General features: G+C 42.9%; 4 protein-coding genes across 4 annotated transcripts; 2 read left to right on the top strand and 2 right to left on the bottom strand.

Moving 5' to 3' along the window:
* Positions 1–25: 25 nt before the first annotated feature.
* On the top strand, positions 26–1242 carry LOC105700645 (eukaryotic translation initiation factor 3 subunit K). Its single transcript, XM_012426685.2, has 4 exons — positions 26–168; positions 307–526; positions 597–816; positions 893–1242. The coding sequence occupies exons 1-4, from the start codon at positions 116–118 to the stop codon at positions 1048–1050; spliced, it is 651 nt and encodes a 216-aa protein (XP_012282108.1). The 5' UTR covers positions 26–115; the 3' UTR covers positions 1051–1242.
* A 215-nt stretch (positions 1243–1457) lies between these two features.
* LOC105700644 (palmitoyltransferase ZDHHC3) lies at positions 1458–2979 on the bottom strand. The gene is made up of 4 exons (XM_012426683.2): positions 2666–2979; positions 2298–2579; positions 2052–2210; positions 1458–1975 (listed from the first exon to the last, which is right to left on the bottom strand). The coding sequence occupies exons 1-4, from the start codon at positions 2776–2778 to the stop codon at positions 1699–1701; spliced, it is 831 nt and encodes a 276-aa protein (XP_012282106.1). The 5' UTR covers positions 2779–2979; the 3' UTR covers positions 1458–1698.
* Positions 2980–3295: 316 nt separating this feature from the next.
* On the bottom strand, positions 3296–6902 carry LOC105700455 (cytochrome P450 4C1). The gene is made up of 14 exons (XM_012426287.1): positions 6872–6902; positions 6633–6760; positions 6254–6550; positions 5760–5930; positions 5475–5581; positions 5291–5381; positions 5016–5201; positions 4861–4930; positions 4662–4788; positions 4412–4576; positions 4270–4338; positions 4026–4188; positions 3777–3956; positions 3296–3707 (listed from the first exon to the last, which is right to left on the bottom strand). The coding sequence occupies exons 3-14, from the start codon at positions 6321–6323 to the stop codon at positions 3550–3552; spliced, it is 1557 nt and encodes a 518-aa protein (XP_012281710.1). The 5' UTR covers positions 6324–6550; positions 6633–6760; positions 6872–6902; the 3' UTR covers positions 3296–3549.
* An 810-nt stretch (positions 6903–7712) lies between these two features.
* LOC105700640 (sodium- and chloride-dependent GABA transporter 1) lies at positions 7713–12542 on the top strand. Its single transcript, XM_012426676.1, has 14 exons — positions 7713–7839; positions 8552–8850; positions 9194–9413; positions 9794–9895; positions 10021–10189; positions 10401–10533; positions 10950–11084; positions 11170–11273; positions 11340–11464; positions 11528–11640; positions 11718–11849; positions 11917–12120; positions 12181–12348; positions 12410–12542. The coding sequence occupies exons 2-14, from the start codon at positions 8611–8613 to the stop codon at positions 12509–12511; spliced, it is 1947 nt and encodes a 648-aa protein (XP_012282099.1). The 5' UTR covers positions 7713–7839; positions 8552–8610; the 3' UTR covers positions 12512–12542.

Genomic DNA, 12542 nt, shown 5'->3' with positions numbered 1-12542 from the left:
ACTTTGTCCCTCTGAATCGCGACGGTGGCAACACTGCTGTTCGTTTCCTTCAATTCCCTTGCTAGAAGCAAACACACCGTTATTTTATATTATATTAATATTAGATCAGTAAAAAATGGCCGAGGCAATGAGACAAACTGTTGCGGATATGCTGAAAGGGATTGAAAGGTATTTACGCGACGTCGCGTATATGTATTCGTAACAGTCCTGGATTTTATATCTACGAAATTTTCATAAGTTAACCTCTTCGGGGTCGTCCTGTCTTGCCTTTGCAGTTTGGTATTTTTATGTGCTTTCCGTTCCTAGGTATAATCCGGATAATCTAACAACTTTGGAAAAGTATGTTGAAATCCAATCAAGAGAAAACGCATACGACTTGGAGGCAAATCTTGCCGTTTTGAAGCTGTACCAGTTAAATCCTCATCGCTTCAATACTGACATAACGTGCCAAATTTTATTGAAAGCCCTTACTAATTTTCCTCACACGGATTTCGTTCTTTGCAAGTGTCTCCTCAGCGAAAGGATCGTAAGTACTGTCCAAAGCAAAGAGCCTCTGAATTTAAGTTTTTTATAACTTTCATTTTTTATTGCAACAGTTGCAGGATACTCCTATCAGTCAAATTATGTACTTAGGGGATATTTTGGAGCAATGTAATTTTCAATTATTCTGGAGCGAGGTGGCATCTATTCCAGAACTTTGCCATAGAATAGTTGGATTTCAAGATTCTATCAGAAAATTTGTCTGTCACGTTGTGGGAATTACTTTTCAGACGATAGACAAAAGCTTATTGATGCAGCTACTTGGAAACGTCGACGGTATGATTTTTCTCCCTTAAGATCTTTGGATGATATTTCTAAGTGTACTACTAATATAGATCGTTTTCAATTTTAGAAACTACTCTGAAACATTGGGTAAAAAAGTATGGTTGGAAGGAAGAGAGTAAGACAGTGATTTTTATTGCCAATCAGGATGAGAATATAAAAACGAAAAATATAACTGAGAAAATTGATTTTGAAAGTGTTGCTGGACTGATGGCTTCCTGTTTATAAATATTAATTGCACAAATAAGTGATTTGTATTTATATGTTTTTGGAAATACATCTCGATAAACGTAAAAGAATTTAATATTTTTTATTATAATTACACCAAAATAAAGGTGTCACATTTTTGTGATCATCGCGTAAATGATACACAAGAGCAGGATATGTACGAGCAAGAAAAATACACTGTATGTACATTAATTTCGTGAAAGGTTGTCTACCACATATTTCATTTTCTAATGAATAATAAATGATCTTGCTGCTTTAATGCAGTGGAATCAAAAAGCTACAATATGTTACTTACATAATTATTGACCTGTCATCATATTAAATCGAAGTACTATCTACAAACTGCATCCTTATTGTCAGTAATAAATAGGTTCCAATTAAAATCTCAAAGTGCACAGAAGTTGAATATAGTTTTACATTCTTATAAATATGGATACAATAAGAAAAGTAGAGAAAAATAAATAACTGTTTCTATAATAAATAGGAAGTGCATGTTTCCATATTGAAAAATATTGTGATGGAATATTATTGACATAATTCTATGTTAACTTAGTGGTTGTCGATAAATGCAAAAGTCTGCAAAGAGTGTGCATCGAGTTTGACCTCTAGGTCTTTCAGTATCTACAAAGGCTTATATGATACGTTTAATTAAACTTGATGATCAATCAGATGTGCATCTCGTCTAAATGAATAACGTGGTGGATTGTGACATGGTAACAGCCACAGTACCGGATGACCTTTTCCGCAAACTTGTGAAAGCAGAGTTAAAGCACGAGGGGCTGGTTTGGTATAATGATGATGGACTGCTTGAACTCTCTCAACTCCTGTCTCATCACCCAAGATTGCCTGAAATTGATCCACTAGGATTGCTATAACGAACAATCCAAATAATGCAGATTCTAGCACCAACATGACGCAATGCAAACTGTGAATAAATGAAATAATTAATGTACAGACTTTGCCTAGTTTATACCGCTTCAAACTAATCTCAAAAAGCTTACATTCTACTATGTTTGACAGCAATGTCATTGCTGCATTCCTGGCAGTCGTACGCCCAGGACAGGGCGACCAGAACAATGGCATATAAGGCCAAAACTCCAACATATACCAAAAACTGTATAAAATACTTGTGATTCCTTTCACCAACGCAATTGTTTATCCTTCAAAATTACAGTTGTGCTGAATACATGCACATATTCGACAAATTTCAAAGATTATTATGCATATAATGGACTACAATATTTTACCAAGGACAGTGATGATCCATTCTTCTAATACATCGTTTACAAATTCTGCAATGATGTGCTCGAGGTGGTCTATATGTTTCGCACCTTGTACACACGGTCCAATCATCTCTTTCATCGCAGTCATCGGCAGGACTGGAACTGCTAGTATGAATGTCTGAGAAATCCATTCTAGTCTGTGGTAACGGTACCACTCCTGGATCGCTACAAACTGCTTTTAAATGAGCCATCATCAATAGTAGGACGACAGTGTTGAATGCCACTACATGAAATGGTCCCCATAAGCTAAAGGAAAGAACGGTTAGCTGCATGATTTATAAATGTAAGCACGTTACGATCTAAATCCAATGTAAAATTTCCAGAGTATTAACCTGTCTTGCATGGTATTTAAAATGATCCATCGTATGACTACATAGTCAGCATAAAATACAGCAATATAAGTAACTATGATGCATACGATGCCACAGGGGTCTCTTACAAACATCTTTGTTGAATATCACATTCTCTCCTAGCGGTCCGTACCGCTCCCATCACTGACATCACAAACAATTCTTCATTTCTGACATCCTCATTTTACCAGTCTTTGAAATTTTAAATTAAAAGTCATTATCCACGCCTAGATCACGTTAATCCGACAGCTCTCTTTCCAGAGATGAGTCGGGAGATCGCTCACGAGCAGGGTCGCGCGATCGCGTCCTGTGCTGCCCCCTGGTGGCTGATGTGGATGACTAACGCACTTGCCACCTGATACCCCCCAATGGCGGCCCAAATCATTTCAAATCAATTTGAACAAAAAATGGACCCTATCGTGATCCACCTAAACCTGGACAGGGGTACAAAAGAACAAGCAAAACAGAACATTAAGAAAAATCCAGGAAGTCTGAGATTAGACAGCGAATAAGTTACTAAAAGTAAAAAATATTAATGGTAGATCAATCTCGTTAAATTGCCTGAACTGGTATTTTTCAAATCACTAAGTAGGAAAAACTTAATTTCAATGTAGTATTGACAGAATATAATCGAAATGATCGTTCGCCGTCTCTTCTCCGTCAATCCTGACAAAGTGACATAGAAAAAAATAGGAGGGACAACGTGGCCAAAAATTGGATGGCTGTCCGTTTGGAAGAACGGAAGGCCATCACATCAAGATTTATTCTATTTTCAAGCATATCATTTCTTAACCTTTACAATTTACTGTATATACAAATATTCACACATTTTCCAACCATAAGTAGACATGCAGAGAGAAGAAGTATCAAACCCGATGAATAGACATTCTGTATCCATCTTTCGAACGAACTGAAATATCAGATTTTAGCCGAATATCCTCGATTTTGGAGTTCGAGGACAACTTGTATCGTCTCACGACATTTCCGATTACCGTTTTCAAGCACATGATGGCAAATTTTTGACCTAGAATTAGATGTAAATGAGTAAAAATAATTGTTCAGCTGCTGCAAAAATGTCTAGAGTACAACTTACCAATGCAGCCTAGTACACCCGAGCTGAAAGGAAGATAAGCATAGGGATGTCTATCGATTGAATTTTCAGGGAGAAATCGTTCAGGGATGAATTTTTCTGGTTCGGACCAATATTTGGAGCATCGGTGAGTAGAGTAAAAGCCTAGCACAATGGAACAGCCTTCAGGTATAGTGCAGGAGTCTGAAACACATTATCTTAGATTACTTTAATTTTTGCCAACCGATGAATAAACAATATTATAAAAATTACCCAGCTCGATGTCTCCTTCCAGACGTCTCACTGTTATCGGTGCAATTGGAAACAGCCTTAGAGTTTCACGAACCACCATATCGGTATACTTCATGTTTGCAAGATACTCAGCAGTGATGTTGTCGGCCCCCAAAACTTCAAGGAGCTCCTGTCGTACTTTGTCCTGGTAAAAAATAATAAAAGAATCTAGACTCTTCAGGAACCTCAAGATATTGATTCCAAATTCACATTTCTAAATAGAAACCTGAATTTCTGGATGCATCGCAAGCATGAGCAAAGCGAAGGAGCTGACCACAGCGACCGTGTCTTGCGCCTGGAAATTGCGAAAGAATAAATCACTGACATTTATGACAAAAACATACAAAGTATAAAATGGCAAAATTTACAGCCGTAAACAGAGTGTATATTTCTTCTTTCAGTTCCTGGTCATCCATCGATTTTGTAGTTTCCAGCTGATCGATCAATTGCTCTAGCACCATCAATCTCGGTCTATTGGCACGAATGACTCCCCTCTTGAGAGCACTGTGTTCCTTCTTCTTTCGAGTTACTACCTGAAGAGAAAATCGGTAACAAGCTCGATTTTTCTACGATATTGATTCTTGTGGTTTGTCGGGTATACAATAAATATGCAATTACACTTTCGACGAAGCGGTAGATAACACTTCGCCCAGTTTTCTGTTGATTCCCCAGATCTGTAAGGTCGAAGATCCAATCGCAATGAAGCCACACCTTCATTATCCTCGTGTAAACCATCTCGTACATCCTTTATTAGAAAAGGAAGATTTTCAATCTTACGAAGAAAAGGAAAAAAAAGTAATATTTAGACTACACTTACTTCTCGGTCCAGTATATCAGGTTCAAGTAATTTCCCGTTTGCGCATTTCCAGGAACTCCCATTATAGTGTCTGGAAGGAGTTGAAACCAACGTCAACAGGGAATAAACACATTCTGTATAGCTGGACATTTTATTGATATTTCTGGATACCGTACCTAGCATCACGTCGACGGTGCACTTAGTAAGAAACGGAGCGACGTCGAACTCTCCGTCGTCGCATTTCTTTACCAATAAATCGGCGCAGTATCGACTGTGTTTGTCGAAATATTCCACACACACCGCCAATGATTTGCTGTTTAACATCGGCATTATAAGTTTCCGATGAGCTCTGTGACGCGGTCCTGTTAACCAGAAGGACGTGCACTTCTTTAATCATCCAGTTTAAATGTATCATCGACTAGAATGGCTAAGTTCCTTGAATTGTTAATACCTGATTCAGTAATTAGACCTTTTCCGATGAAGGGCTCCAAAAATCGGTACGTCCTATCCTTGTACTGCGCTTTAGGATTGTTCAATACTACCTACGACACCACAAGTTACAAAATTCATATTCCATTAAGACGGTTTTTTTTACATCCATTAGTTCAATAATTTTATATAATTAATTACAAAACCTCAATATCTTCGGGTCTTGTAAGCACGACGAAAAGTCTAGGTCCCAGCCAGAACCGAAACGGGGACTCATAAGTCCTGGTGATCTTATCGATGCGACACAGGATATCTAAACGAACAATGTGCCATGCATATCAATACCCGTTAAAATGATTTATCGAATTGATGTGCCGAATTTTGGCGTCAAGTATTCGGTGCCGTTCGCCCAGGCTTTTAAATGTATTTACCGCGAGATTCTCTCGAGTATCCTTATTAGGAAGAATTGAGCCATTGAAATATGTTTCTACCTTCGTGGCTGCAGGCGAAGGAAAGTGCATTTCCAATTATCGGCAAGGCAGGGGGGCCAGGTAATGAGGCGGCTAATTTCAACATCTTCACCCGCTGATGCCACCACTTTCGCAGGCTCTTCGTCAACCAGAGGACAATCGAGAAGAAAACAGCCCCGAGGAAGAGGCTCGCTGGAAAATGAGAAACAACTAGTAACGCCGCTCTTTTACTTTCGCTTTTACAAATACTCTGTAATTGCATCGTCTCCTTGCATATCCGCACGTACAATCGATTAATCTAGGACGCAATCAAGGTGAAAAATTTCGGTAACAGGGCATTGTTATCAGCAAATATGCCGATCACATAGCGCTTTTAAAATATTTCCGTCACGTTTTGCCTGCCGGGAAATATCGAGAAATAATTTTACACGTCGCCTAGGTCCTCGGAAGAGTTACAAAGCGAAGGAAATGACAAGTTGTTGCAGCCGTGGTTTTAATCCAGGACATTGACTTACCGAAGACAGGACTTATCCAGAAGCACATGTCCCTGTCCTCGACGAATCGGCTCGCGAACGACCAAATCATTTCCCCTGTCGATCACTTCTAGAACGCGTCACACTTTTCCAGGTAATGTGAATATCCCTTTCCTCTCCTTTACTACGATTAATTGATGAAGATCTTCAAAGTTCCGGGCCGACGAAGAAAGAGGAACGGAAGAGGTGTCTTCGAGTGCTCGTCCAGATTGCGACTGTCACACAGCACGTGGCCAGGATCCTTATACGAGAAAGAAGTATTTCGCATACATCCATCCCCTGCGCATAAATATGGAGCCGGCGTACGGGAGGTGAGAGCACACATTTAAAAGCGAAAGAAAGAAAAAAGATAAATAAATACCCAGTATAGGACCATGCCAGAAGAGCCTTGAGAAACGGAGTCGTTACGGTTTTCCCCATCAGCGGCGTTTTATCTCCCCTGTACCGCTTCCTTCTTATTCCAGGCAAACGGTCGACACAGTTCTTGACCTGTGGAAAATGGAGTAAAATAACAAGCACCGGGTACATCGTTTCGCGCGACACCGACCCTTGGCCAGCGGACCAGTAATTTATGCGCAAGGATGAACGAAGGTAAAGTACCTCGAGGTACGTGTCCCCATATCGAGACAAGCTTTACAGCCGTCAGCATGTAAGTCATGTACACGTCGCGTCATGTAAGCCGTGTACCATACTGCGCAATTTTGTCTGTCGAAACAAGGTACCCTTGAGCCAGGAGAAGGTCCAGGCAAGGCGAGTTGGAAGTTCCCTGGAAAATTGCAAATCACCAGTATTTATCGCGGACCAGTCAGACAATCAGAGGCAATGACGAAGGTGGCCAGGATCCACTTACCAGAAGGCAGGAAATCGTTGAGGAAGGGATACAGGGATATAATCGGCGCCCGGAAAATCAGGACGGCCTCTGCAATTTTTTTCCCCGGCAATGCCATGGCGATCTCCCCTCGTTAGGTCCCTCGTCTTGCGCCAATCGAATCGGGCGCAATTTCTTCATCCGTCCCGTTTACCAGGCGGTGGTCCATTTCCGGGCCGAATCCGAAGGACCGGGTCCACGTGTCCGGCTGTTTTTTCCGCCAGGGGCTTCGTCGAAGAAGAGAGACCAATTCGCGGCCACCGGCTCGGCCTATCAATTATATTACCCAGGGCACACGGGGGGCCCTCCGACCATTCACGTTCTGCAACCTAAATATAGAGTGACACTGTGGCACCAATTTGTCGAATGAATCCAGAGGTGTGTTGGTGGTGGTACTCTCAGGGCTCCCGGTACGATCTCTACTCCGCAGGGTGGATCGGCAGGGTACAGAAATCTCCGCACCGTCCGTTCGTGAACTCCTGGACCGCAGCCTCCGTCGAGAGAGGTGTACCCGGTCCACACATTTTCGGGATCTCCCGTTGCTACTCGTGCCCTGCAACCGCTTTCCAAGTCGCTGGGCTTCCGGTTCATTTTCCGTCAAACAATTCCGCATTTCGCCAACGTTCCGCCAACAGTGAAAATCCGCCACCGCCGTGCTACCGGATTTTTCCTTCCAACCCTCGCGTCTTGGACCTTAACAGTGAGTTTTGTTAATTTTATAATACCTGTTTAACTAATATCTAAGACCTCGCCGACATAAGAGTGAGCGTTACAGCTAGTTTTCTCTGTTAAACGCGGAATCCGGGGGGAAGAATGTGTAATGCCATCTCCCCCATTTTCTCATTCTCAGAGGTGAGATCATTACGCGAAGATGTCCTAATCATTGCAATCTATCCACAGCATCTGAACATTTGAAAATCTACATCAGCTAGTGACAAGACATTATCTACTTAACGATTATACAGCGCGCCCAAGTCCGCAGATATGGGCGCATCCGGACCAGGCTAAAGCAAGACATGACACCCACCCTTATTACCATTTTGGCCATTAAGAACAATAGCCTAATTCGATACAGCACCTCATTATCTCATGAGACAACGTCTCTTTCTCCGTGTAATAAAATGGGACAAGGTTGCACGATGGGAACAACGTTGGTCGAACAGCGATTCCCGGAAGTGGCTCATTGTCCGTCATCCATCATCATCAAGACCCTTGTACAGATACGTTTCACGTGACGACGATGACCGCGGCATGATTTAAAGAGCTTCATATCGGCGAATCTCGCATGTTGGGGGTCCTGCATCCTCGAGGAGTCCCGAACTCGCGTCCTCGTCCTTGTCAGCGAGCCCTCTTAATCGGTTCCTTCCCCGAAGTCGACTCAACGTTCACCTAACGAAAAATGGTCATTCCAGCAGGTCGAAGTCGGTAGGATGACGTGACTGGACATTGCACGTCCATTGAATGCTAAATTATGCCTTCAAGTGACTCACAATCTGCCGGTCGATCCCGGGTGGACAGGTCCACGAGTCCTCTGCCCCAGAAAGCGACCAACCCCGTGCAGGAGTTGAAGAACCTCTTCTCGGAGCCGCCTCTAAAGCTGACCAATGTCGACAAGGAGCAGGACTTCCGGTTCGAGGCCATCCAATGTCTCCAGTCCGCCGTCCACAGGGAACCGGAAGTCCTCCCCGACCGGGGCTCCTGGAGCAGCAAGGTGATCCTCTCGTTTCTCCGTCCTTAAATTATATTTTTTTTCTCCACGAAAAGGGCGCGTCGAAGAGGTCGTTTCTGACATTAACAAGGGTCAGCAACCCTGGTGGAAATGACTCCTTGTGGGTCCACTTCCATCTGGGCTGCTGAAAGGTTCCTGTGCCCATTCAGCGTACAAAGAGAGAGGAAGAATTCGCGAGTACATATATGTCGAGCATGCCTATAAACCCGTTCCGACGATTAGGCAAGACGTTACGTAAGGGTACGAATAATGACGTTTCGTCAGAGCGTCCGGATCCGAAGACTGGCCAGGGTTAAATTCGGCTATCGGTGTTCTTCCCTTGCAGGTGGAGTTCATCCTGTCGGTCGTGGGGCTGGCCATAGGGCTGGGGAACCTATGGCGCTTTCCGTACCTCTGCTACAAGAATGGGGGAGGTGCTTTCATGGTCCCTTACTTCATAGCCCTGGCCCTAGCAGGGGTGCCGATGTTCTTCATGGAGCTCGCCCTGGGCCAGATGATGACGATCGGCGGCCTGGGAGTCTTCCAAATAGCGCCGATATTTAAAGGTCCGGCTAAGAACCACCGATTATAAAATCCTTCCACGACACATGCCTCGAGTTTAATTAATTTAATTTATTTTACCGTCCTTTCTTTCATCGGGTGACTAAGTTTCCTCCGAGTAGGTGGTCCTCGGTGACGAGTTCACGTTTATTGTGAGAATCCCTTGTCGATATTTAGAGGTCCAGCCCTGCCTATGAGATCGTTCCATGAATTATGCTTTAAGTTTTAACTAATTACAATATTGTTTTATCATTATTTCCCTCACCTTAGTTTCGTCTAAGTAGGTGGTCCTCGATGACGAGTCCACGTCTATTGTGAGAATCCCTCGCCGATAGGCCCAGCCAGGCGTGGGTGGAATTGATGAGAGTGAAAATATTGTTCGCAGGAATTGGATATGCCACGTGCGTACTATCGTGTTGGACAAACGTGTATTACATTATCATTCTGGCATGGGCGCTATTCTACTTCTTAGTTTCTCTGCGCGCCGGTAAGCATACATATTTTCGATTGCGCAGATACCGAACGGTGTCTAAATGCACCGTCTATGTGTCCGCTCCGATTAATTCCAAGTCAATTAGTACTTGCAGGTGATTTATCGATGCTGCGTTTCAGACGTGCCCTGGAGGTCGTGCGACAATCCTTGGAACACGAAGTACTGCATCGCCGCAGCGGAACGTCTGAATGCGGTTTGCTGGAACGAAACAGGCGTTACAACGTGTGCGACTTCCGTCGGTAACCTTAGCCACACGCTTCTCAAGGATCCGGTAAAAGAGTTTTGGGAGTAAGTTAACAAGTAGAAGAGTGAATCCTTGAGAGGGAAGTTCATGGGAGGACGAAGAGTAGTCCTTGGCCCCCAAGGACTCTCCGTTCTTGGGATTCCTTCCGAATGCGAGAAAACCTTCCGTCTGGAAGACTTTCTAAAGAGTACTCACGCATAAACCACGTATATAAATAAATCGAAAGTTGACCCTGTCCTCTGGAATTGATTAAAGGAGGCGTACCCTGCAGATCTCAGGAGGCATCGAGGAGGTCGGCGGAATACGATGGGAACTGGCCGGAACACTCGCCATTGTCTGGATAATGTGTTACTTCTGCATATGGAAGGGCGTTAAGTGGACTGGAAAAGTAATTAAGTTTGTACATTTCTTAAGGGATTGTGAAAGTGGCATCCGAGGGTTCGATCGTGCATGACGCTTTTCTCCTAATTGGGTATACCGATTCGTTTCAAGCTCTACAGCGTGAATATGGAGGCTATAAGGAAGGTCCGGACCCCCATGAAATTTCACTTTTTATAAAAAAAATGTTTAAAGTGTCTATGACAAATTTAAAAAAAAATGGAAATTTCATGAGCTTGAAAGGATTCGGTACGCGCAGTTCGAAGAAAAGTTTCATGAATGTCTTTGATGCCATTTTCACATCACCTTAATTCCAGGGAATCTTAACAAACACGTATACATGTAATACCGATAACTGGACGAGGAAGTAGAAGTCAATGCGATTAATCAGCGGTCTCTAGATTTAAAGAAGATCTTCGTTCGCAGGTCGTCTACTTCACGTCGTTGTTCCCGTACGCTTTGCTAGCTCTTTTACTAGTAAGGGGTCTAACGCTTCCAGGAGCCATGGAAGGTTTGAGGTACTACGCTACACCTAACTTATCCAAGCTCGGAGATCCAGAGGTAGTTTCGCAGTACTAGTTCTAGGTATTAAATTAACCGAGCGACGGTTAACGAGAATTAATAATAAAAACCATGTTTCGACCAGGTGTGGATAGACGCCGTGACGCAGATTTTCTTCTCTTACGCCCTGGGCCTCGGCGCACTCGTCGCCTTGGGCAGTTACAACAAGTTCAACAACAACGTTTACAAGTAAATTAAATTTCCTTAGAAGTGTAAACGACAATTGACATCGGTAACGTGAATGTTCCTTAACAGGGACGCGCTCATTGTCTGCACCATCAATTCTTGCACGAGTATGCTCAGCGGTGTGGTGATCTTCTCAGTAGTTGGTTTCATGGCCCATGAGCAGCAAAAACCAGTGGCTGACGTAGCTGCTTCTGGCAAGTGTTTCTTTGTATTTGGATTTGTCTAATTAATTTATTTTTTAATAATTTTTCTTTTAGGTCCGGGACTAGCCTTCCTGGTTTATCCCTCCGCAGTGCTGCAGCTTCCTGGAGCATCGATCTGGTCATGCTTATTTTTCTTCATGCTTATCCTTATCGGATTGGACAGTCAGGTAAAATACTGCATGGGGTTCTTGGTTGAGTTATTAATATGGGGATAGATGAAAGATAAGAACAAGTCTTATTTTAGTTTTGCACCGTGGAAGGCTTCATAACTGCTGCGGTGGATGAGTGGCCTCGACTTCTTAGGAAGCGAAAGGAGATTTTCATTGCCATTGTCTGCCTTATCTCTTACCTTGTTGGACTCACCTGCGTTACAGAAGTAAGTACGATGAAAAATGGTTAATGCATAAATGTAATCATCTTGGTCGCTCTGATTTCATTCGCAGGGTGGAATGTACGTTTTCCAACTTTTGGATACTTATGCCGTCAGTGGATTTTGCTTGCTATTCTTGATGTTCTTTGAGTGCATCGCAGTCTCCTGGGCGTTTGGTGTAAATCGCTTTTATGATGGTATCAAGGAGATGATAGGATACTATCCTTGCTTTTGGTGGAAAATTTGTTGGATGTTCACTACACCGGCAATTTGCATCGTAAGTTTCAGCAATCGACTGGACCAATGTATAAGCTTGAATTAAATCTTTGTGTCCTAGGGTGTCTTCACATTTAACATTATTAAATTTGTTCCTGTTAAATACTTGTCATATGAATTCCCATGGTGGAGTCATGTACTTGGCTGTTTCGCTGGACTCTCATCGATGATGTGCATCCCAGGTTATATGATATATGCCTGGTGTGTAACACCTGGAACTACTTCCGAGGTAAATATTTTTCATGTGGGGTAATTTATATCGGTTACTAATTTGTAATGATTAATTGCAGAAATTTAGAAAACTAGTGAGAATAAAAGACGACATCGCCACACTGAGAAGAAAGTTGGCTGCATCTAAAACCACTGTTTCCACGGCACAGTGTGAACTATAAAACGGTTGTGTAACTGTGGTTTAATACAAGC

Source organism: Orussus abietinus, unplaced genomic scaffold (assembly GCF_000612105.2).
Source record: "Orussus abietinus isolate OABI.00-Male unplaced genomic scaffold, Oabi_2.0 scaffold2, whole genome shotgun sequence".
Classification (NCBI taxonomy): domain Eukaryota; kingdom Metazoa; phylum Arthropoda; class Insecta; order Hymenoptera; family Orussidae; genus Orussus; species Orussus abietinus.
Note: the sequence above shows the minus strand (reverse complement) of the source record. Positions and strands in the feature narration are given on the sequence as shown.

Bases quoted from the DNA above. Each gene is read 5' to 3' on its own strand.
- LOC105700644 (XM_012426683.2), bottom strand. From the start codon at position 2,778: ATGTTTGTAAGAGACCCCTGTGGCATCGTATGCATCATAGTTACTTAT. The intron at 2,211-2,297 runs GTAAAATATTGT...GTAATTTTGAAG, and splicing joins ATGGATCATCACTGTCCTTG to GATAAACAATTGCGTTGGTG. The intron at 1,976-2,051 runs GTAAGCTTTTTG...ATTTATTCACAG, and splicing joins GCTGTCAAACATAGTAGAAT to TTTGCATTGCGTCATGTTGG.
- LOC105700455 (XM_012426287.1), bottom strand. From the start codon at position 6,323: ATGATTTGGTCGTTCGCGAGCCGATTCGTCGAGGACAGGGACATGTGC. The intron at 3,957-4,025 runs GTAATTTTTATA...AATGTGTTTCAG, and splicing joins GGAAGGAGACATCGAGCTGG to ACTCCTGCACTATACCTGAA. The intron at 3,708-3,776 runs GTAAGTTGTACT...ATCTAATTCTAG, and splicing joins GGGTGTACTAGGCTGCATTG to GTCAAAAATTTGCCATCATG.
- LOC105700640 (XM_012426676.1), top strand. From the start codon at position 8,611: ATGCCTTCAAGTGACTCACAATCTGCCGGTCGATCCCGGGTGGACAGG. The intron at 11,465-11,527 runs GCAAGTGTTTCT...TTTTTCTTTTAG, and splicing joins GGCTGACGTAGCTGCTTCTG to GTCCGGGACTAGCCTTCCTG. The intron at 12,349-12,409 runs GTAAATATTTTT...GATTAATTGCAG, and splicing joins CACCTGGAACTACTTCCGAG to AAATTTAGAAAACTAGTGAG.
- LOC105700645 (XM_012426685.2), top strand. From the start codon at position 116: ATGGCCGAGGCAATGAGACAAACTGTTGCGGATATGCTGAAAGGGATT. The intron at 169-306 runs GTATTTACGCGA...TTCCGTTCCTAG, and splicing joins ATGCTGAAAGGGATTGAAAG to GTATAATCCGGATAATCTAA. The intron at 527-596 runs GTAAGTACTGTC...TTATTGCAACAG, and splicing joins GTCTCCTCAGCGAAAGGATC to TTGCAGGATACTCCTATCAG.